General features: G+C 37.6%; 2 protein-coding genes across 2 annotated transcripts in view; one reads left to right on the forward strand and one right to left on the reverse strand.

Moving 5' to 3' along the window:
• Positions 1-25,268, reverse strand: part of LOC124259229 (alpha-1,3-mannosyl-glycoprotein 2-beta-N-acetylglucosaminyltransferase-like) — a 67,659-nt gene extending 42,391 nt beyond the window's left edge. The window contains 1 exon segment of the mRNA XM_046693341.1: positions 25,123-25,268. The gene's annotated coding sequence lies outside the window, so the exon portion shown is untranslated.
• On the forward strand, positions 6-27,396 carry LOC124259214 (leucine-rich repeat extensin-like protein 3). Its single transcript, XM_046693320.1, has 2 exons — positions 6-81; positions 26,678-27,396. Exons 1-2 carry the CDS (start codon positions 6-8, stop codon positions 27,394-27,396), a joined length of 795 nt encoding a protein of 264 aa, XP_046549276.1.

Below are 27,396 nucleotides of genomic sequence, written 5' to 3' on the forward strand. Positions count from 1 at the left end.
TAGTCATGTCACAGCATGCGAGTTACCTAAGTGTTGAAGGAAAACCTGAAGTGAAGTCCATCTCAGACTTTCACCTCTTTGGTGAGTCATCAGAGTGAAAAACAAACCAAGCATACATTAAATAACTGCAGTCTGCCGTGACGAACATATTGACACGTAAATTTACTTCCATAAGGATCCATACAAACATCAAACTATGAGCCTGACATAAGATCTACCTAACACGGGCACCAGTGACACTTTTTTCAAAACACAGGCCAGTATTTAGAGTGGTTGTTTCTACCTAAATCACAGTGAATGAGTGAGTCTAGTTTTATACCCCACTCAGGAATATTCCAATTTCCAGCTATATGGCGGCAGTCCGAAAATAATCAAGTCTGGCCCAGGCAATCTAGTGATCAACAGCATGAGCATCTATCTACACAGTTGGGATATGATGCCATGTGTCAACTAACTTCAGTCAGCGTGCCTGACCACTCGATCCCGTTAGTCATCTCTTACGACAAGCATAGGTTACTGAAATTCAATTCTAACCCGAATCTTCATGGGTCTAAAACCATATTGGGTGCTGTACAAATTTTGCATATTTTTATGTATATTATCCCCGCAGGACTGTCAGGATAGAATGGCCATATGTTAAGACAAACATTTCTGTACACATCAATCAAGTGGAAGGTTTTTACCGGTCCCAGCAGAACCACGTGTCTATCATCACATGACATCACATGACACTGCATGACATGAATGGAGATGAGGTGATTGATTGGTCCCTGAAGACGGCCAGGAAGGAAATAATTATACAGAATTTATCATACATCAGTGTACGAAATAAGGCCCTTAAACAGTCTAAATTTACAGCTAGCCAGCCTGATGGTCTGTTAAATATTTTAGATGTTCCATACATCTAAGCAAATTCCATGGTTACATCCACATACCCTGATGTCTGGCTGGGTTTGGGCTTATTTCATACACTGTATACATGCATGCAACACAAGCCACCATTCTTGTCTTCTCCACATGCTGAATATACAAGGAGAGATATGTCTTTCCGAACATGCCACAGGCACGCATACAGATGATTACATGTCAGGGCTCGATTTAGTGCTTTGTTACTTGCACTGGTGCAGCCCAATATTACAAAGTGCAACCTAGTTATAAGTCTAACTTGCACCAGGTGCATGTCAAGTTTTGAGTGGGTAAACTTCTGAATAAAACATCTAAATAATTCAACAGCATATTTCTTTCACTGCATATTGCAATAAAAGCAGTACAACTGGAATTTGGCTGGCGCAACTAGGTTTTTATCTTAGGTTGCACCTGGTGCAAGTAGGTTAACATCTCTTAAATCGAGCTGTGTCACACTACAGATTTCTCTCCCAAAGAATTGATGTCTGATTCGGATGCTGGATTCAGACACGTTTTCCAAAGTTGGGAGAATGATGTTGGGTAACTGTTAAGTACATTCGGCAAGTTTCAAATTTGTATCAACTCGTGTCAATACATTTGAAAAAGACACCGGGAGATTCTCCGGCACTTTTTAACTTTTCACAACTGACTGTTGACATTTTGTAAGAACTGAAGCCATAATTGGATGCAGACAAAAAGGAAAATAAAGGCAACAGACCATATTCTTTTAGAGGAATGTCACATTGTTTCTTAATTGACATGTCAAAAAACTAAGACTGGGTTCGTAATCAACATGTACACCATTCATGTACCTGTAATTAACCAAATCTTTGATGAGGGTGGGTGAGGCTTCCTATCATCATCGAGATAGGATCAATTATACAATAATATGGCCACACAGGGATCGATTTAGTGCTTTGTTACTTGCACTGGTGCAACCCAATATTACAAAGTGCACCCTAGTTATTTGTCTAACTTGCACTAGGTGCAAGTCAATTTTTGAGTGGGTAAACTTCTGAATAAAACATCTAAATAATTCAATAGCATATTTCTGATATTACATATTGCATTAAAAGCAGTGCAACTGGAATTTGACTGGTGCAACTAGGTTTTTATCTTAGGTTGCACCTGGTGCAAGTGGGTTAACATCTCCTAAATTGAGCCCTGCCACATATATACTTATATGAACTCCACGGCACAAGGACATGCTCTAAGTTTATACAACATAATAGACATTATTACCCCTAGCTACCTGGGAGGCGCTAGTAGGTTAATAGTCACATGACTTATCCCACCGGGTACCCATTTTCTGCTGCGTGAACAGAGCAACGTGCATGTGGCTTAAACCCAGTTCTTTTCATACCAGAAGATGTCAGAACATGGTTCGTTGCAAAACAAATACAAGTGTTTTGGTTGGCTAGCCGGCGGTGGGGTAGCCGGTGGTGGGGTAGCCCAGTGGTTAAAGCATTAGCTTGTCACAATGAAAAGCCAGGTTCGATTCCCCCTTTGGGTACAATGTGTGAAGCCAATTTCTGGTGTCCTATTGCTGTAATTTTGCTAAAAGTCCGGTAAAATCACACTCACTCACTCACTCACTCACTCACTGTGTGGTCCTGATTATTATTCAGTTTTTACTTGAATTTGAAAGTCAGACCTAGAGACCTAGATGCTTATGGAAATCAACTATCTGCCAGCTTTCTGAATACAACCTGTGTCCGAGATCAATGCTAATTTCAATTCTGACAGTTAAAGAGGATTGTTTGTAGTCTCTCATGCCTAGTGTTCCAGTCAATATTGATTACAAGCCTGTTGTGTGAGAGTCTTCATATCACAGTCTGTGCTCAACGAAAACATCTTTAAGGCTGCTTGAGGAACTATCTTATTTTTATAACTGCAGCAAAGTTGAATTGCATCTGGCTTAACGACAAGCTGTTGCTATTGATTAGGTTGAAAAAACTCCATTTAGGCCAAAACAAAAAGTATTACACTGCAACACGATACCCAGCTAATTAGGATACCTAATACAAGTGTGCCAAGCTCTTACTACATCACAATTCCCATCTGACCCATGGAGATCCGGGTTACAATATTGATCTTCAATAACCCATACTTGTCGTAAGAGGCGACTAACGGAATCGGTAGCCAGGCTCGCTGACTTGGTTGACACTTGCCAATTTTCAACATTCAACGGAATATTTTTACTTGGCAATTGTAATATCAATCATTAAGAATATGCATGTTTATTACAAATCATCTTCTCTTTTTTGTCGTTTAGTCTAAAACTGGTCTGTATATTCATAGTGAAGCAGTAGAGGTTTGAGAAAACACAGAGCGAGTTACAAGATCTGACAGCTACTTCTGTTTATTTGATGTAAACCAAGTTCACTAGTCAGTTTCAAGAATAAGGACTATTTATATGGATATACAACATCCTTATTCTATATAGGTGGCGCTTCGACATAGATTCTAATGTCGTTGTTATGATATACAACTTCTTTATTCTATATAGGTGACGCGTTTAGACATAGATTCTAATGTCGTTATGATATACAACTTCTTTATTCTATATAGGTGACGTTTAGACATAGATTCTAATGTCGTTGTTATGATATACAACTTCTTTATTCTATATAGGTGGCGTTTCGACATAGATTCTAATGTCGTTATGATATACAACTTCTTTATTCTATATAGGTGACGTTTAGGACATAGATTCTAATGTCGTTGTTATGATATACAACTTCTTTATTCTATATAGGTGGCGTTTAGACATAGATTCTAATGTCGTTGTTATGATATACAACTTCTTTATTCTATATAGGCTACGTTTCGACATAGATTCTAATGTCGTTGTTATGATATACAACTTCTTTATTCTATATAGAAGTGACGTTTCGACGTTGTTATGATATACAACTTCTTTATTCTATATAGGTGACGTTTCGACATAGATTCTAATGTCGTTGTTATGATATACAACTTCTTTATTCTATATAGGCGACGTTTGACATAGATTCTAATGTCGTTGTTATGATATACAACTTCTTTATTCTATATAGAGCTTGACGTTTAGACATAGATTCTAATGTGGATTGTCAAGCAACTGCCTCAACAAATGTAGTTGATATATCCAGCATATGCACCTAGGTACCTAACGCATTACCACTGTGTGGTACCCGTGAAGATCGGGTTAGAATTGGTCTTCTGTAACCCATTCTTGTCGTGTAAGAGGCAATCGTGTGGTCAGACTCCTGACTTGGTTGACTCACCCAATTGTGTAGATTAATGTTCATTGTATTGATCACTGGATTGTCTGGTCCAGACTCGATTATTTACAGACCACCACCATATAGCTAGAATATTGGTGATTGCTGTGTTAACCTACAACCCAACCAACTAAATCCCATCTTGACAAGGTTTAAACAGCGGATGTGATCAACCATCAGATGTCAAAATACACAAACGTAATTCATCCATCTCGATGATGGATGGGCTTGGATGAACCAAATCATCCAGCCTGCAGAATGAAGGATGACATCTTGCCACCATGCCAATATCAAAGACCTAATTAGGGGGAAGAGAGTGTTAAGCCATCGGGTCCACTTCATAACATCAGCCAATGTTAAAATGTGGTTATGCACCCTAACCCCCGGCCGCCTCCGTGGTGTAGTGGTTAGAGCGGCTGCCCAGAGAGCGGATTAGGTCGCGGGTTCGATCCCCAACCGCTTCATACCAAAAAGACGTTAAAATATGGTACTTGTTGGTCCCTGCCTGGCGCTCGGCATTAATGGGTACAACAAGGACTGGTCGGCTCGGAGTCAGTATAATGTGTCTGAGTGGGGTATTCATGCTTCACTGTGGCATGGTATCTCAGTGGGCTAGCACTATAAAACCAGCTTCAGTCTGGGCTAGTACAAGCAGCCGCACATACACATACACACGCATGCACGTCGTCATATGAGCGAAATATTCTCAAACAGCGTTAAACCCAATTTCACCTCACCTCACCTTGGCCCCTGGTCGTTCGTGAGTTAGTTTGTGAGTTCGTGAGTGAGTGAGTTATTGAGTGAGTGAGTGAGTGACCTCCCAAGCCATGAGTGAGCGGGTAACTGGGTATTTGGTTGTTGGATGAATGACTGAGCATAAGTTGAAAATTGAGAGAGGGCTCCAAAATTCAAATACTGTAGCAGCAAATATTATATACCAACAGACACCTTATAGTTAACTTCTAACACAGACTCTTCTCATAAATAAATCACTGAAGTGTATCTCATATTACCAAGAATGAAAATAGAGAAAACCAATGAAGACATTCACGTCCGCAAATGACAGGATGTGAAACATGCACATACCTCCATCTTGTTGGGTACTATCATCTGTGTACTATCCTCTCCAGTGTCAGTCGTGTGTTCTATCCTGGGTACTATTTTAGGTGTACTATTTTGTGTTCTATCCTCTTATGACTGCCTTCTCCTGTGTACTATCTTGTGTACTATCCTCTCCTGTGTACTACCCTTGCACATGTTCTATCCTCTTATGGCTGCCTTCTCCTGTGTACTATCTTGAGTTCTATCCTCTCCCAAGTACTATCCTCTCCTGTGTACTACCCTTGCACGTGTTCTATCCTCATAGGACTGCCATCTCCTGTGTACTATCCTCTCCTGTGTACTGTCCTCTCCTGTGTACTATCCTCTCCTGTGTACTACCCTTGCCGTGTTCTATCCTCTTATGGCTGCCTTCTCCTGTGTACTATCTTGAGTTCTATCCTCTCCCAAGTACTATCCTCTCCTGTGTACTACCCATGCACGTGTTCTATCCTCATAGGACTGCCATCTCCTGTGTACTATTCCCTCCTGTGTACTATCCTCTCCTGTGTACTATCCTCTCCTGTGTACTATTCCCTCCTGTGTACTATCCTCTCCTGTGTACTACCCTTGCACGTGTTCTATCCTCTCAGGACTGCCATCTCCTGTGTACTATCCTCATGCACATACGTGATCCTCCCCCTTGTAAAGGAAGCACTTCCTCCCATGTACAAGGCACCACAGTCACAGTACAACACAAAGATTCATACACGCTACAGATCAATATCTGAACATGGGCCATCTCAAACACAAAAAATAGTTTAACATTTCCAATCGTGATTTTTTATGCAATGTTCCGTATCTGTGTGTCACTTGAGGAATTCTAATCTAATAAACCACACAAACAGATCAATAAGCCACAAAAAGGGCGCTGGAAAGTTCATAAATACATGGTTAGGCTCTGCATGATCACTGGACGAGATTTATACTATTTTCAGTTGGTTTTTCAGTTACACAAGAAAAATGCACAGCAACAAAATTTTATGACAAATCGATACAGACAGGAAGGGAGCATGTCACAACTGGCAAAACGAAATAGCCAAAGCTGTCGAGTAGAAATTAATTTTGAATTAAATGATGAAAAGATTTAGGCCAGGTGAGGTAAAATTTCAATCTTTCATGTCGTTCATGAGTGAGTGAGGGTTTTTCCTGGTGATTAAACCAGTCCCACTAAATCCCACTGAGATACTATCCCCCATTCAGACACAGCATAAAACCTCCAAGCTGATCTGCCCTCGTTATCTCCCTTTATTGTCAAGTGCCAAGCAAGGCAACAATTCATGTTCATCTTTTGACGTCTTTTCGTATCACATGGTCATTGTATAATGCCCCACTCAATAGTATTCAAGCTGTCTGACAGCAACCTGTAAATAATGTAGTCTGGACCAAACAATCCAGTGATTGATATTAGGAACAAAGATCTACACCATCAAGGAGGGCTCCAGATAAGGGGCTATCGTATCGGTATACGGATAAAAATATGCACAATACGGTAGGAATTAATTCAGAAAAAACGAGATACGCACCACAGCAATGCTGTACGGTCTTAGAATCATTTACAGGCGTATTTATCTGAAAAAAGTATTGTTTTATTGTTTATTGACCTGTTTACACAAGAGTAGCAATATTGTGGTGCATATATGAAAACGAAACACAAGATTACTGATAGTCCATTAATTTCCATTCAGTACTCTAAATGTACACATAAGGTTTTTCCAGGACTCCTATATTGAACAAATAAAGGAGTAATGCTCCTGATGTTGAAAAATTATCTGCATCCCGATAAAGGAAGGATAACACAGCACCACCCGAGGATTCATCTCGTGACTGGGGACCTTTTTGAACCCACAATACCCGAGGATCTAAACAAACTGGGCTATGAGTAACTACATTGGCAGAATCAGAGAGTCTGATCACGTGATCCCATTCCTCAAGCACAAGCAGAAGCCCAACTTTAGCCCAATGCTAATGTTGGTTCATCATGATCTAACTGAAATACATTAAGCTGAATAAAACTCATAACTTATTATTTTATATTTAAATTATATAACATATGGCAAACACGGTAACAGATGGTAGCACACAATGAACATGAATATCCATCAAATGAAACGCTTTTTGCCTCATTGCTGACAACATCTGCCACTTTTAGCAATATTCCAAATATCACGGCGGTTGACACCAGCAATGGGCTTCACACATGGTACTAGGGATGCGCAATATAACCGGTTTACCGGTATTTACCGGTTCAGACATGAAAACAATACCGCATTATGCGTCACGCATTGATTAAAAACGGTATTTTGACTTGCATTCGAAAACTTCAGAACACGGAAATCTTCGGATATTTCCTTGTTCATTTGTGCTAAATATTATTTACATTATTATTTTGTCATGATTAAAAGTTTTATTAAAGCTTAATCAAGCATAGTGGATTTTGTTGTGTTCATGCATTATTAATCAAGCATTAACACGACTATACGTAGTTTTTTGTTAAAAATACTTCTTACAATAAATGCTTTCGTGATCGCAATACAGGCATATCTTCGCCATAATCGCTGGTCTTGGGGTCCATGGATGACCCCCGCGTTAGTACATTAGACAATTCGCTATAAGTAACGATTACATAACGCGGAACAAAGGCCAAGTAAAATCGTATTTTCCATGGACATAACAAAACTGCTATTTCGTTTATTGTGTCCAGTCAAAACTATATCGTATTGTTGGAAGTGAAAAAAGTAACAAGTTTGTAAATAAAAAATAGATGTATGTACATGAAACTTGCAATCAAACACCACAAGACATGATAATTCAATTGTTGTTCCTGTCATGCTACCTGTTATTCAACTAAGCCGGAAATAGCAATCAGCTGGGCACACATCGATGTTTTGGTCCAATGTACCGGTGATTCATTTAAAAACGATCCGAAAATATAACATCCAGGAATTTCTATTCCATTATCAGAATAATTGATATGTCAAGCAGTTACTCTAACAGAGATCTTATATATTACATCGTATAAGTATAATGCATGTGTTCGATTTAACATATTTAACATAATAATAAGCATTGCTAAGCACTTTGGGTTACCTGGCTGGATACATTTTACGTAGGGAGACAGTTTGACAAGTCACCGCTGACTTCCGCTGCACGCGCCACTTTGATTGTAAAACAAAATGTTGGCAATTAATTGTCAAATATGACTTCAACGAGTCAATAACGCTGGTTTTGGGGTCAATGGATGACAAGGCTGTAATCTGTTCGTGATTGCTGAGAAAAATGTGAAATTGGTGCTATCGCTGTAGGCTTGAAAAACGGACCCTCACCGAATGCTAATGTGGTAAGCGGGTGTTGTATGGAATGAGGTAATGCCATTTCACTCACGGTTTCTCCTTTGTTATTGTTAACAGTTTTAATGAATGAAAATAGGATTGAATTTAATCAAATAAAATGTGTTTTCTGACATCATACATTCTCGGATGGCGGTGTATTCCAGCGCCAATTACGCCGTGTGTTGCATCATAGCAAACGCTAGGCAATTACTCGGCTGATAATCGACATGTCTTTATGATAAAGTTATTACGATGTTTCGCTGTTCATCAATTATTATTGAAAAGACCCTGCATGTTTTAAGCATCTGAAAACCATGGATATATACGATAAACACTGTTAATTGCAATCCGCGACTGAATTTCACTAGTTGACTACTTGATTAACCAGAGCTCAACAGCGGATTTGTTGATGTGCTATTTTCGATCACGCGGAATATGTGTGATCACTGGGCAACTTTTATGGGAGCCACGGATTACCCCGCCGGTTTAACCGAATCCAGCTGTATCGCTAAGAGCCGCTATTGCGTAGGGATGACTGTATATTGCAATATGAAAATTCTTTGGCGGTACCCATGTGGAGAATCAACCCAGGTCTTCAGCATGACAATTGAACACTTTAACCATTGGACTACCCCTTCATCCTGATCGTGTTGATAGAACGGTCTGACTGTACATTCAGTGAAGTGCGGGCCAGGCATTAACCTGCCAAAGAAACTTTTTGCACTATACATTTAAATTGTTGGCTACTTTTTAAACAGCTGCGAATCCTCAGGTTAATTTCATTTCATTTTCGGATCAACAGAATGACTTTAATTTAACATGGTAAACATGATCCCTCTTGTAACCATGGTAACCTCCATGTTTGTGTGCAAACATTGCAATATATCTCTTGCAACATAAAAATTTAAAATATATATAATTTGTCACCACACTCAGCAGTATTCCAGCTATATGGTGGCTTTCTGTTAATATTTGAGTTTGGACCAGACAATCCAGTGATCGGCAGCATGCAATTGGGTTAAGATGACATGTGTCAGCAGCAGGCCTGACCACCGATCACATAAGTCACCGGTTACAATTAGTGTTGGGACTTGGTTAAAATCTCATAATTGATGATTGGTTTATTACAACCGATCAATCATCGAAAAAAATTGGTTAGCATCATTAATGAAATTTGTTAATGCACATAAAAATAAAGAAAAAACATGTAGTTCTTTTGGGGTGTTTTGGCAAAATTTCACATCTTTAAACAGAGCTCCAGATAAGATTTAGCTCATGTGGGTACTGTACCCACTGTAATTTTTGGAGTGGGTATTATGAATGTTGAGTGGGTATTTCATTTTCCGCTACTCCACTGCTTTCAAAATATGCGTATTTCAGTCATTTTACTCACCTAAGTATTATGTCATTGAGTAAGTTTACTAAGCAGGTATGTCCTGCCTTATATCATACCTAATCAAAACCAACTTAAATATAATGGAAATGATTTCATAAAAATCACTCATCCTATACTGACAGTACAACACTAGTCCCATACTAACAGTACAACTTGATAGCAATCGATGTCTTTTTCAATACGCTAAGTTTTATTTTTATAAATATATTCAGACGATTTGTTTTAAACTTTTGTGTATCTAACATTTTAAATGCTGTAATTGGTAATGCATAACAATTATTTTTCAATGTAATTGGAAATTTTCTATGTGTATTTTTACCCGGATACGCAGCTTATCTGGGCCTCTGTTTAAAGGATGACTAGTATGTCAGGAAAATAAATTTCTTGGAGTCTTTAAGATAAATTCAATCATGACTTGAAACGAGCTTGTAGTGCTCAGGAAATGTAACTGACAAAACCAACCTTGTGAAAAATATTGTTTATGAAAACAAGTGTTCCAGAATTGTTTGTGTTCGATTATGAGAAAACATGATCGATTGCTTGGTCGTTTAGTCACTGCGACCAATCTTCGATTATTTCAATTAATCAGACCACCACTAGTTACAATAAGCATAGGTTGCTGAAGACCCATCCTAAATGGGATTTTCATGGGTCGAAAATATGAATGACACAGGTCATTATCGAAATCATGCAAGACTAAGCACGATGAATGTATTATTCACATCTGACACATAAAACACAAAATACCAATCTCCAAAGAGCATAATGCCAAAGAAATGGTAAATTTGATCTCACTCACTCATGCGAGTAAATTACCCTATTTGCATTTGAGACGACCCCTATTCATGTCTGGTTGTAACTGTATCATTATACTGAAAGCATAAGGGTACCTTTGAACACATCTATTCCATTACATCACAGGGGCTATCTCCTCATCATTATTACAACAAAACCTGCATAGGGTGTGCGTCTCAAGAGGGGCTTGCAATCAAGCTGTAATACCATCAACTCTGGTAGGAAGACATCCATGGCTTTCATATGTAAATGCATTGCCAACTATTTGAGAAAGGGATCCACGTTTTATTGATGTTTACAAAAGCCGGGTTGAACAAACTATGCAAGGCGATATCGACGGCTCTGGACGGCTTTTCACTGACCAATCAAATAATGGCCATTCTGGGCCATTCATTACCATTACACTGCAAGATGGTGAAATTGGGAGAAAACTCTCTTCAAGAAGTGATCCTGAAGCATGTGTTTGTCTGCGAGGAATATTCTGAGACACTCTGCTAGCGAGGAGAAACATTGAATTTTTAATGCTTTTGTTTCAACAATACCCACAAAATCAATCTAAATGGAGCAGTAAAATATTCTCAGTCCGAAGGTCAATTGAGCTGTCTGGAGCTCCAGACAACACGGTTTTTGACAGAGATATGTTCAGAGGATGAAATGCTCGAAACAATAATGCATAATTGAAATGGCCTTTAATGGAGACTTAAATTATTTCACAGACTTACAGTAACATATGCGAGTGTGCTCTTGTCCGAACTTACAAGGGGTTTATATAGTGAGTGGAAGCAAAATTCCATCAATTTTATGGCATGGAACCATAAATGTGCTTCATACATCATACCCCTGAACCCATGTCTTCAGTGTGACAAGCGAACGCTTTAACCACTAGGCTAGCCCACAGCCAACAATGGGTTTATGGTGACAGTCCACTGATATACCGGGCATAAACACAGTATACTGACCGCTTGCTGACCAGTTCTTGTTGTATCATGTTAATGTTGATCACCAGGCAGGGTAACAAGAAGTACCATCAATCAACACAAACTGTTATCACAAGGATTAATCAACACAAACTGTTATCACACAGGATTAATCAACACAAACTGTTATCACACAGGATTAATCAACACAACTGTTATCACACAGGATTAATCAACACAACTGTTATCACACAGGATTAATCAACACAATGTTATCACACAGGAATATTCAACACAAACTGTCATCACACAGGATTAATCAACACAAATTGTTATCACACAGGATTAATCAACACAAACTGTTATCACAGGAGGATCAAATCAAAAAATCACACAATTGTTATCACACAGGAATAATCAACACAAATTGTTATCACACAGGATTAATCAACACAAACTGTTATCACACAGGATTAATCCAACACAAACTGTTATCACACAGGATAAATGAACACACAGTTTATCAAAACATGATTAATCAACACAAACTGTTCACACAGGAGCACACACACTATCACACAAGATTAATCAACACAAACTGTTATCACACAGGATCAATTAACACAATCAACTGTTATTAGAAAGGGTTAATCAAAACAAGTCACAAAGAGTTTATCAGCTGTTGTCACACAGCGTAAACCAATACAGTCAACTGTTGTCAATCTACTCACAATCAAGAGATCTCATAAAGAGTCAACACAATCAGTTCACACAGGGATAATCGACACAATCGGATCACATCGGGCCAATCAAAACAATCAACTGTTGTCACACGGTTAATCAATGCAATAAAGTGTTATCACACAGGTTCAATCAAAAGAATCAAATGTTATCATAGAGGGTAATCAAAACAAACAACTGTTGTCACACAGGGTTAATCAAATGTTATCACACAGGGTTAATCAACACATTCAAATGTTATCACACAAGGTTAATCAACACATTCAAATGTTATCACACAAGGTTAATCAACACATTCAAATGTTATCACACAGGGTTAATCAACACATTCAAATGTTATCACACAAGGTTAATCAACACAATCGAATGTTATCACACAGGGTTAATCAACACATTCAAATGTTATCACACAAGGTTAATCAACACATTCAAATGTTATCACACAAGGTTAATTAACACATTCAAATGTTATCACACAAGGTTAATCAACACATTCAAATGTTATCACACAAGGTTAATCAACACATTCAAATGTTATCACACAAGGTTAATTAACACATTCAAATGTTATCACACAAGGTCAATCAACACATTCAAATGTTATCACACAGGGTTAATCAACACAATCAAATGTTATCACACAGGGTCAATCAACACAATCAGATGTTATCACACAGGGTCAATCAACAATCATATGTTATCACACAAGGTCAATCAACACAATCAGATGTTATCACACAGGGTTAATCAACACAATCAAATGTTATCACACAGGGTTAATCAACACAATCATATGTTATCACACAAGGTCAATCAACACAATCAGATGTTATCACACAAGGTCAATCAACACAATCAGATGTTATCACACAGGGTTAATCAACACAATCAAATGTTATCACACAGAGTCAATCAACAATCAAATGTTATCACACAAGGTCAATCAACACAATCAGATGTTATCACACAGGGTCAATCAACACAATCATATGTTATCACACAAGGTCAATCAACACAATCAGATGTTATCACACAGGGTTAATCAACACAATCAAATGTTATCACACAGGGTTAATCAACACAATCATATGTTATCACTACAAGGTCAATCAACACAATCAGATGTTATCACACAGGGTTAATCAACACAATCAAATGTTATCACACTAAGGTCAATCAACACAATGAAATGTTATCACACAGAGTCAATCAACAATCATATGTTATCACACAAGGTCAATCAACACAATCAGATGTTATCACACAGGGTCAATCAACACAATCATATGTTATCACACAAGGTCAATCAACACAATCAGATGTTATCACATAGGGTTAATCAACACAATCAGATGTTATCACACAGGGTTAATCAACGCAATCAAATGTTATCACACAAGGTCAATCAACACAATCATATGTTATCACACAAGGTCAATCAACACAATCAGATGTTATCACACAAGGTCAATCAACACAATCAGATGTTATCACACAGGGTTAATCAACACAATCAAATGTTATCACACAGAGTCAATCAACAATCAAATGTTATCACACAAGGTCAATCAACACAATCAGATGTTATCACACAGGGTCAATCAACACAATCATATGTTATCACACAAGGTCAATCAACACAATCAGATGTTATCACACAGGGTTAATCAACACAATCAAATGTTATCACACAGGGTTAATCAACACAATCATATGTTATCACACAAGGTCAATCAACACAATCAGATGTTATCACACAGGGTTAATCAACACAATCAAATGTTATCACACAAGGTCAATCAACACAATGAAATGTTATCACACAGAGTCAATCAACAATCATATGTTATCACACAAGGTCAATCAACACAATCAGATGTTATCACACAGGGTCAATCAACACAATCATATGTTATCACACAAAGGTCAATCAACACAATCAGATGTTATCACACAGGGTCAATCAACACAATGAAATGTTATCACACAGAGTCAATCAACAATCATATGTTATCGCACAAGGTCAATCAACACAATCAGATGTTATCACACAGGGTCAATCAACACAATCATATGTTATCACACAAGGTCAATCAACACAATCAGATGTTATCACACAGGGTTAATCAACACAATCAAATGTTATCACACAAGGTCAATCAACACAATGAAATGTTATCACACAGAGTCAATCAACAATCATATGTTATCACACAAGGTCAATCAACACAATCAGATGTTATCACACAGGGTTAATCAACACAATCAAATGTTATCACACAAGGTCAATCAACACAATCAGATGTTATCACACAGGGTCAATCAACACAATGAAATGTTATCACACAGAGTCAATCAACAATCATATGTTATCACACAAGGTCAATCAACACAATCAGATGTTATCACACAGGGTCAATCAACACAATCATATGTTATCACACAAGGTCAATCAACACAATCAGATGTTATCACACAGGGTTAATCAACACAATCAAATGTTATCACACAAGGTCAATCAACACAATGAAATGTTATCACACAGAGTCAATCAACAATCATATGTTATCACACAAGGTCAATCAACACAATCAGATGTTATCACACAGGGTTAATCAACACAATCAAATGTTATCACACAAGGTCAATCAACACAATCAGATGTTATCACACAGGGTTAATCAACACAATCAAATGTTATCACACAAGGTCAATCAACACAATCAGATGTTATCACACAAGGTCAATCAACACAATCAGATGTTATCACACAAGGTCAATCAACACAATCAGATGTTATTATCACACAGGGTTAATCAACACAATCAAATGTTATCACACAAGGTCAATCAACACAATCAGATGTTATCACACAAGGTCAATCAACACAATCAAATGTTATCACACAGGGTTAATCAACACAATCAAATGTTATCACACAAGGTCAATCAACACAATCAGATGTTATCACACAGGGTTAATCAACACAATCAAATGTTATCACACAAGGTCAATCAACCTATAATCAAATGTTATCACACAAGGTCAATCAACACAATCAAATGTTATCACACAGGGTTAATCAACACAATCAAATGTTATCACACAAGGTCAATCAACACAATCAAATGTTATCACACAGGGTTAATCAACACAATCAGATGTTATCACACAAGGTCAATCAACACAATCAAATGTTATCACACAGGGTTAATCAACACAATCAGATGTTATCACACAGGGTTAATCAACACAATCAAATGTTATCACACAAGGTCAATCAACACAATCAAATGTTATCACACAAGGTCAATCAACACAATCAAATGTTATCACAGGGTTAATCAACACAATCAGATGTTATCACACAAAGGTCAATCAACACAATCAGATGTTATCACACAGGGTTAATCAACACAATCATATGTTATCACACAAGGTCAATCAACACAATCAGATGTTATCACACAGGGTCAATCAACACAATCATATGTTATCACACAAGGTCAATCAACACAATCAGATGTTATCCACACAGGGTCAATCAACACAATGAAATGTTATCACACAGAGTCAATCAACAATCATATGTTATCACGTTACAAGGTCAATCAACACAATCAGATGTTATCACACAGGGTCAATCAACACAATCATATGTTATCACACAAGGTCAATCAACACAATCAGATGTTATCACACAGGGTTAATCAACACAATCAAATGTTATCACACAAGGTCAATCCACACAATGAAATGTTATCACACAGAGTCAATCAACAATCATATGTTATCACACAAGGTCAATCAACACAATCAGATGTTATCACACAGGGTTAATCAACACAATCAAATGTTATCACACAAGGTCAATCAACACAATCAGATGTTATCACACAGGGTCAATCAACACAATGAAATGTTATCACACAGAGTCAATCAACAATCATATGTTATCACACAAGGTCAATCAACACAATCAGATGTTATCACACAGGGTCAATCAACACAATCATATGTTATCACACAAGGTCAATCAACACAATCAGATGTTATCACACAGGGTTAATCAACACAATCAAATGTTATCACACAAGGTCAATCAACACAATGAAATGTTATCACACAGAGTCAATCAACAATCATATGTTATCACACAAGGTCAATCAACACAATCAGATGTTATCACACAGGGTTAATCAACACAATCAAATGTTATCACACAAGGTCAATCAACACAATCAGATGTTATCACAAGGGATTAATCAACACAATCAACTGTTATCACACAAGGTTAATCAACACATCAGATGTTATCACACAAGGTTAATCAACACAAACTGTTATCACACAAGGATTAATCAACACAATCAGTTGTTATCACACAGGGTTAATCAACACAAAATGTTATCACACAAGGATTAATCAACACAATCAGATGTTATCACACAAGGATTAATCAACACAATCAACTGTTATCACACAGGGTTAATCAACACAATCAAATGTTATCACACAGGGTTAATCAACACAATCAGATGTTATCACACAGGATTAATCAACACAATCAAATGTTATCACACAGGTCAATTAATCAACACAAACTGTTATCACAGGAAAGGTCAATCAACACAATCAAATGTTATCACACAGGATTAATCAACACAAACTGTTATCACACAAGGATTAATCAACACAAACTGTTATCACACAGGATTAATCAACACAAACTGTTATCACACAGGATTAATCAACACAAATGTTATCACACAGGATTAATCAACACAAACTGTTATCACACAGGATTAATCAACACAATCAACTGTTATCACACAGGATTAATCAACACATCAAATGTTATCACACAGGATTAATCAACACATCAACTGTTATCACACAGGATTAATCAACACAATCAGATGTTATCACACAAGATTAATCAACACAATCAGATGTTATCACACAGGATTAATCAACACAATCAACTGTTATCACACAGGGTCAATCAACACAATCAACTGTTATCACACAGGGTTAATCAACACATTCAAATGTTATCACACAGGGTTAATCACACATTCAAATGTTATCAACACAAGGTTAATCACACATTCAAATGTTATCACACAAGAGTTAATTAACACATTCAAATGTTATCACACAATCGGATCACACAGGGTCAATCAACACAATCAAGTGTTATCACACAGGGTTAATCAACACAATCAAATGTTATTACACAGGGTCAATCAAAACAATCAAATGTTATCACACAGGTTTAATCAAAACAATCAGCTCACAGTCACAATAAACACAATCAAATGTTATCACACAGGGTTAATCAAAGCAATCAAATGTTATCACATCAGCTTAAGCAACTGTAATCACACAGGATGATCCCCATCTTCATCTGATGAATCATCAGCTAGCTGTACACGCTGAATATTTCTGCACTATACAACTTGGAGTCACTGTAAAAGTCCACATACATCATTGTACATGAAATCCATACATTGTGTCTCCCAACCAACCTGCCCTCCTAAGGTCTAGTCTGGGTAATGTCTACAGGCACTCAGTAATCTCATTTAGAATTGGAAGCTTGGGATCCAAGTGCATGTGTACTCATTCAATCATCATCTCCATCCCCAGCAGGTGGAATGGAAGCAAACCTCGGAGGACATGATACGTTAGTGCAACCAGTGCACCTTGAGTTTCCAAAGGACAATGAGATACGTGGCATTACTTTTCTGTATCGACAGATGCCTAAAATATATTTACTAATATTTTAAAAATACACCAGTATTTTGGCCATTTTAATATTGAAAATGTGTTGTGTAGCCTTCCAAATTCACTACTAAAACAGACGCTGCAAACAGGTTTCTACGGCTGGCGTTTCCTTTTGAACCTGCTCTCAAATATTCATAGTAAAGATTCAATATAAATATGCACGTTGTGATACATAAACGTAACCTACGTATTGTGATACATAACGTAACCTACGTATTGTGATACATAACGTAACCTACGTATTGTGATACTGCTTTTATGGTAATATGTAATGAATGGAATATGCTATTGAATTATTTAGATGTTTTATTCAGTAGTTTATCCACTCACAACTTGACTTGCACCTGGTGCAAGTTAGACTAATAAATACGTTGCATTTTGTAATATTGGCTAGCATCAGTGCAAGTAACAAAGCACTAAATCGAGCCCTGTAATGTGTACGCGAGACGGTCCCCCATTACGTGTACAAGTGACTATGTGAGAGAGGGTCACTCATTTGCCTGACTGCCTGATCAAAGACAGGGAAATTCTGCATGTCACACAAAAACGTGTCTAAAAGTGTTATTTATGCAGATAATTGAACAAAATTTGTTAGTCATTTATAGTTGTTCAAGTTATTGATTCACATGAATGAAAACATAAAATGAAAAAATTAAACAGTCAAATTTTGACAAAAACTGTGCAAATTGTAAGCAAACTTTGACCATATTTAACAGCGAATTTCACCTATGTGCATATTTTTCAGAAACTTACATTTAGTATTTTGGGTTACAAGCATCATGTCATCCATCGGTCCATATGATCAAGGATTCATTCCAGGCTCTAAAGAAAATATCAAGACATACACTTCTCTACATTGTTCATTCACAGGACCCCCGTATTGTTATCAAGGACTCTTAAAACTAAGGCTGTAACGATTCACTCGCATATATTAGGTGAATCAAACTGTAGCCCTTCATGAATTCAATTCGTTATTCGTGGTCACCAGAACCGAATATTAACGAATATTTACGATTTTTTTAAGGGAGCATGTTTTACTTGAATCCTTGTGTACTTTTGGAAAGTGGGATATGCAAGGATTGAATATGTACTAGCCTTGCAGTAGCGCAAGTCATGTTAGTTTGCCAAGGCCGCACATGGTACTGTCAACTATAACTATTGCATACCAAATTTGAGTGTCAAGAGATCACTGGTTATTTGCAGTGACAAATCAAAACTGTCAAAATAGGCATTCCATATTGTACATCAATCAATACTGTATTCATGTTCGTTACCCAATATTCATGATACGTATCATATTCGCCACATAGTGTATTCGTTGCAGCCCTACTTAAAACTAGTAATGGGTCCCCGGGACCCCCATGTTTATGAGTCGAGGTAAAACCCTGCTGTATTCCAGCCAAGCTGTAGTTTCCACTGTTGCCAGGGTCATAAAATAACTACTGTCTATTATTTGAAGTGAGTCAGTTGGCTTTTACACCGCTTTTAGCAATATTCCAGCAATATCACAGCGGGGGACACGAGAAATGGGCTTCACACAATGTACCCATGTTGCGAATGAAACCCAGATCTTCGGCATGGTGAGCGAACGCATTAACCACTGGACTACCCCACCTGCTCTATTATTTGTCAGACCAGTGATTGCAAACATGGACTGGAAAACATCAATGAGCCATTCTAACAGACAAGCAATACCCCTACCTTTATTACCATTTAGCCATCATTAACTTTCATGCCAAAGTTATTTCACTCAAATAAATCCAATCTTCTAAAGCCTGATATACAATATTTTACAATGAAGAATCTGAAACCCACTGTATTTTGTTTTACTTATTGAAGACTCTGGCTCATAAGAACCCTCACAATTGATAAATCTGACATCCTTGAAGATTTGTTTCTTGTTTTTATTGTGAAGCTGAAGCCTAGCTTATCCAGTTGCTTTATTGATGGACATGAGGCCTGATGTATTAGGTTCCGTTATCACCGAACCTGAACCTTTGTACATTTTATTGCTTTATTGATGAACGTAAAACCTGATGCATCATATTTCTCTGTCCTTGAATGTGAAGCCTCCTACTTTTCAAGAACTTGCTCAAAAACTTCAAGATGGCTTCTGAATAGAACTCTTTTCACACTTATTGTGTTTTTAACGATGTATGCAGCGCCGTTGAGCATCTGTGATCAAAACTAGGTGCTATACAACCAATTATTATTATTATTATTATAAATATTCTCTTGAAACAGGACGGGATAAATGTAGGGTAACGTATAGTGATGGGACGATACAATGGAGAATCATGACATTCTTCCCAGTATTACAAGTATCGATCACAGTCAATAGATTCATAATGTTGGCCATGTCAACTGTTACGTCAAACAAACACTAATTAATAATGTAAATGAACATATTTCCATCCACAGGCCATTATTGACACCGATGAATGAAGGCAATGAGGGTGCTGGGTATTTGGCCATCTTGTCCTGGCCATAAGTGGTCAAGTACACACATTTCTGTATTTCTCTTCTTTTCTGTCTGCCATTTCATGTATTTACCATACACAAGCATGCATAAAAAATCTATGGGAGAGGGCATTCTAAGTTGTGATAAATTGTGATAACTTGTGCCCAATGTTTTTCATGAGAATGAAATGTTTCAACAAAACAAGGGAGATTTAAACATCTTACTTTGCTCCCAGTTTAAACACTTATCCCTGTCATCACTGTTGGAGTGAGTATGGTTTTACGCCGCTTTTAGCAATATTTCAGCAATTTCACAGTGAGGGACAGCAGAAATGCTCACATTGTATGTATGTGGGGAATCAAACCCAGGTCATCGGTGTAACGAGGGAACACTTTAACCACTAGGTTACCCCACTGCCCGTCACTGTTGGAGTGAGTGAGTGAGTTTAGTTTTACGCTGCACTCAGCAATATTCCAGCTATATGGCGGCGGTCTTTAAATAATCGAGTCTGGACCAGACAATCCAGTGATCAACAGCATGAGCATCAATCTGCGCAATTGGGAACCGATGACATGTGTCAACCAAGTCCCGTCACTGTTGGACACAGTGAGGCTAGGAAATAATTTAAATTGACATCCACCAGTGAATTATGCTGCTTAAGATCAGACTGATGTCCACTGATCAATGTTAATCATTAATTGATAAATTATTGTTCAAGCAGTGATCAATGTTAATCATTAATTGATAAATGTCTGTTCAAGCAGAAGTGAGTCGATATACATCAGATAAGATCATTTATTTTACTGATTTTCGTACTGAACCAATTAGTTTAGTAATCTGATCAAATTGATGTCTCATGGCGTACCATAGGTATGTACAGCTGGCATACAAACACGCCCACCAGCATCGCCCCAATAATCAATCTGAGATTACACAACACAGAATACTCAATTCAAGCAGATTGCAACTACTTACATTACATGAACTAACCTTGATTAAACATCAAATATAACCACATTACATTGTTGTTACCATGGTTACCGGAACATTATTTATTAATATATGCAGCATATATTTCATGCTGCTGGATGACTTAATGTATTTAAAATCTACCGAATGACGTCATGTTATTAAGAATTCACTATACTTTTAACACTGAGATCTAAAGGGATTTTTAAATCAATGTTAGTTTACATACATCCTCATTAATGAAAACAATGCTGATGGAGATAATCATTCTTAGAGCTAAAAAAGAAATTTGATTTAGAAAACTGAAGTGGACACACTTTGCTTTGTGTTATCTTTTGTTTAACTCAGCATAGAGAAATATTCCACCTTTAGCATAGAGAAATATTCCACCTTTAGCATAGAGAAATATTCCACCTTTAGCATAGAGAAATATTCCACCTTTAGCATAGAGAAATATTCCACCTTTAGCATAGAGAAATATTCCACCTTTAGCATAGAGAAATATTCCACCTTTAGCAGAGAAATATTCCACCTTTAGCATAGAGAAATATTCCACCTTTAGCATAGAGAAATATTTTAGCACCTTTAGCATAGAGAAATATTCCACCTTTAGCATAGAGAAATATTCCACCTTTAGCATAGAGAAATATTCCACCTTTAGCATAGAGAAATATTCCACCTTTAGCATAGAGAAATATTCCACCTTTAGCAGAGAAATATTCCACCTTTAGCATAGAGAAATATTCCACCTTTAGCATAGAGAAATATTCCACCTTTAGCATAGAGAAATATTCCACCTTTAGCATAGAGAAATATTCCACCTTTAGCATAGAGAAATATTCCACCTTTAGCATAGAGAAATATTCCACCTTTAGCATAGAGAAATAATCCACCTTTAGCATAGAGAAATATTCCACCTTTATGACTACGAACTGTAAGTGTGTAATGTTTTCATACGCCTGAGACTTGGCCTAAATGATTTATATATCAATCAAGGAAGATATTCATCTATTATAAAATCACAAAGGTTCTGTCCATTTTGTAATACTGTAGAGAATGAATTACACTTTCTATTTCTTTGTCCTGCATATAATGATTTAAGGCAACTGTATTTTCCACAATGGCTACTATCAAATATTAATGCTACAAAACTGTATTCAATACTTTCATGTAAAGCATCCCTATTACAATATAAGGTAGCTCTATTTATTTATCACGCGCTTATATTGAGAAGAGATTCAATGTAACGTGTGTGTCGCATGTTGTATATGTTGTACATATCATACATATTTATTTTGTATATGGGCCTCTGGCTTTCATGCAATAAACTGATTGATTGATTGTGTGAGTGAGTTTAGTTTTACGCTGCACTCAGCAATACCCCAGCTATAATACAGCGGTCTGTAAATAATCAAGTCTGGACCAGACAATCCAGTGATCAACATCATGATCATTCATGATTCATTGATCTACACAATGAGATACGATGACATGTGTCAACCAAGTCAGCGAGCCTGACCACCGATCCTGTCAGTCACCTCTTATGACAAGCATGGGTTGCTGAAGACCAATTCTAAGCTGGATCTTCATGGGTATGAACTGTAAGACACTGAATATAGACCAGACGAACTTGTGATCAATATTCCGCCAACAATCCAAGCCATCAGGGTATGAAACAGAATCAACATGGTCACCAAGTCTCTCATAACCAGCATAGGTGCCTGGAACTATTCTCACATGAATGATATCCCCAGGAAATTGCAATTTCCAAATCTGAAAAACATCTAAGCTATAAATCTGAAGGGAAATAACCATTAAACTGCAGACAAGTAGACCTTGACAGTTTACTTGGTTTCCATTCTTAACCTCAGGGCAATAAACAGCATGACAAAGTTAATATGTTTAAAGATTGGATGATTATGACAGATCAGAATCCGTTATTTTTTCCGCTTAATAATACCAGCTCTTGACTTGTTTGAAGCAGGCCACGATTAAGAATAATTCTGATGCTAAATGGTCGTTTATGCTGGGCAACTGCAAGACACACCAAGGAATCAATAAAACCTGGCACCTGAAAGGGCAGGATATCAGCACACTAAGATGGGGATACAGTTAAAACCCAACTGGTGTAAATTCACCGGTATTGTTAGACATATAGCAATTGCAATAGATTACTTAACTCAAATCCTATTATTCTCACAGTTAGATGTAAGCATCATCATTGCCTCTAGATTTATGCAATGGAAAATATTATGAATTGAACATGTTGAATAGCATTTTCTAATTGACATTGGTCCTCAAAAGATTGGATTTATATTCATTATCATGTTTAATGTTTGTTGGTATTTTCTATCATGTTCCTTCTCTGCAAGAATACTCCATGTATTACACATACATTGGAAGTCACATGTGTCACACACACACACACACACACAAGGTGACATGTCCCCAATTGTTCCCTGTTACATACAGACTGAAACAGACTTTTCAGTCTAGTATAAATGTATTATTTTTTAATAACAACCTAATTTCACCAATCCTTATTGCATCTAGTCCTGCCTGAGCAAGACAAAAATCTTTACATTTTCTATCAGTTCTGAAATATAGAAATCTGGTTCAGAATTACAGCCCTCAAATGCTAGTAGTACAACTGAGGACTATCCATTGGGGATTGTTACACAGCACAATTTAGAAATCCTGGGCCTACAGATTATCATGAATTTCAAAGACTTACAAGACATTATTACACTAAATGACATTTCTTTACTGTCTACCATTGCCTCACAATAAATATGAAATATGCTGTCATAACATCTCGATCATAAATGTTCTACACAATAAAAACAATTACCGGACAGCCACCAGCAAAAACTAGTTAGCATTTGTTACCCATGGGAGTTGTTAAACTGAGCAAAAGAGTCTACTTCTTCATAGATGAGCAATTGTTTCGATGTGGAGACCCGGATTCGTAAAGGTTTAAACGTGGATATGAAATGAATAATAATTTACCTACCAGATGACGTGAAGATCATTGGTTTAGGCAAATAAATTCATAAGAAATTAACCTTGAAATTACAGGATACGAGTCCGTTACAAACAGCAGGCTTGCTAACATTGGTTTAGACCACCGGCATGCTCGGTGGGAAATTACTACAATCCTCCATATGTAGTAGGTATAGGTAGCCTCATGGTAACACGAGGGGAGCAGCTGGGAGAATAAACATAGCTTAACGTTCTTCGTTGTGTTAACGTCACTAAACATTCCTTTAGAAAAACGTGACCGTGGCGTGTCATGGGTATATACACAATGTTATCACAGTAGGGTGTTGTCAGTGTACACAGACTCGCATGGTGACACTCAAGTCTAGGTCACGGGTTACGAAGGTTCGCTGAAACAAACCGTGACACGAAATCCGGCGAATGTTTTCTCTGAACATAGAAGAAACCGGCTTACCTGAACTGTAAAAACAATAATGCACAGTAGAGGGTGGCGACGTCGACAAAACGGCTGAGGCTTGGTGTTCAGTATACCTAGCAAATCGGGCAAACAGTAAAATATTATCTGGTTTATCTGCTACACCGACCATCATCCGCCATGATGAAAATGTGGCATTTGATGAAGGCACTTCCGCTAGGGAGCAGTTATTGCGAGAAAACACCTCAACTCATTTACATTTACGACAAGACAGAATAGTAGAATAAATAACGTTTTGGGACTTTTTATAGTACAAAAGTAGGAGTATATAGTAGATGATAATTAATAACTATCGTTTATAAATGTGTTTATTCTCTTTTATCAAGTAAATTGTTAGTAATAATTATTCTCCCTCGTTTACCCTAAAAAGGGGGTGTGACAGGGGGCGTGTCGACTAAAACGAGTTTCTGAGTCAATAAACCGGACGAAAGCCAACTAATGTTTTAATGCATGAAGTTCTAATATCATACATTTCCATTATGATCTTTCACAAAACTATAAAGAAGATGAATACGTATAAAGGCTACTTAAACTATGTATTCGTAATATATTCACGTGCGCCGTTTGTTAATTTAACTTTTATTTAGAAAATGAATTATGAATGACATCTTTTTGATAAGACAATAGTATACAATTTAGCTCTCTGTATCACATCCATTTAATGTATTCAAAAGCATTATTGCGTTGCATTTGTTAGATGGGTGTACGCCTTTAAGCTGTATTGTTAAGCTTTTTCGTTTATATAAATATTTACATTATTTTTATACAGAAATAAATGTTTCGTAATGACAAACAATACCGATGCACCGTTAAATTTGGATAAAGAAAGGGTAAAATACAATATATTCACATAAGTCATTTGATCAATTGTCTAAATGCAAATCGCTTGAGGGACCACAGGGCATCGTTTACATATGCATACGGGTGTTTCTGTCGTTGTCAAGTATTCTAAGTCATTGAACTTATTGAAATTTTAAATACTTTGTTATCAGAAGAACAGAGGACTTGACTTGCAAATCCTTTCGCTTATAGTTACCATTTTAGATATTCGTAGTAATATTTTATACAAATAGCTATGTTTCTTTATTTTTTGTATATTGTGTATATATGTATATTTTATGCTTTTATAGTCTCTCATAACTCCAAATGGAGTGGCTCATGGTTTTTTATGTAATTTATGCGCTTATAAATATGTTGTATGCAATTAAAATGTACCAAATGAGGTGAGACTTTAATAAATAATGATCTATCTACTTCCATTATGTAACAGTGTTATATTTATATACACGTGCAACTGTGTAGGAAAGACTAATTAAACTATTTATAAAAACAATTTCATAATTTAAAACATTATTCACAGTTACAAGAACTCGTGTTGAAATAACAATGTGACATCATTCCTTTGATGACACAACCCGGTGGTTTTGATAATACCCTGATACTGACAAATCTATGGCATTGACAGTACGCTGAAAGTGACAACACGATGATATTGACAACATGGGGCTATTGACAACATGATGGTATTTCCAAGATGATGACATTGACGATGGTGACGACACCACCTCACCCCTCACACCAAGCCATCCATATCACCCTCACTCCAAGCCCACACCACCTCACCCTCACTCCGAGTCCACCCCACCTCACTCTCACTCCGAGCCCACCCCATCTCACCCTCACTCCGAGCCCACCCCATCTCACCCTCACTTCAAGCCCAAACCACCTCACCCTCACTCCAAGCCCACCCCATCTCACCCTCACTCCGAGTCCCACACCATCTCACCGTCACTCCAAGCCCACACCATCTCTCGTCCTCACTCCATGTCCACCCACCTCATCCTCACTCCGAGTCCACCCCATCTCATCCTCACCCCCGAGTCCACCCCCTCACCCTCACTCCAAGCTCCACCCCATCTCACCCTCACCACAAGTCCACCCCATCTCACCCTCACTCCAAGTCCGCCCTCACCTCTCACCCTCACTCTAAGTCCACCCCATCTCACCTCACCCAAGCCCACCCCATCTCACCCCTCACCCCAAGTCCACCCCATCTCACCACTCACCCCAAGTCCCCACCATCTCACCCTCACTCCAAGTCCACCCCATCTCACCCTCACTCCAAGCCCACACCATCTCACCCTCACTCCATGTCCACACCATCTCACCCTCACTCCAAGCCCACCATCACACCCCTCACTCCAAGTCCACCCATCTCACCCTCACTCCAAGTCCACCCCATCTCACCCCTAA

The sequence above is a fragment of the Haliotis rubra genome, unplaced genomic scaffold (genome assembly GCF_003918875.1).
Source record: "Haliotis rubra isolate DU_JTF1 unplaced genomic scaffold, ASM391887v1 Scf714, whole genome shotgun sequence".
Taxonomy (NCBI): domain Eukaryota; kingdom Metazoa; phylum Mollusca; class Gastropoda; order Lepetellida; family Haliotidae; genus Haliotis; species Haliotis rubra.

Bases quoted from the DNA above. Each gene is read 5' to 3' on its own strand.
- LOC124259214 (XM_046693320.1), top strand. From the start codon at position 6: ATGTCACAGCATGCGAGTTACCTAAGTGTTGAAGGAAAACCTGAAGTG. The intron at 82-26,677 runs GTGAGTCATCAG...GGTATTTCCAAG, and splicing joins CTCAGACTTTCACCTCTTTG to ATGATGACATTGACGATGGT.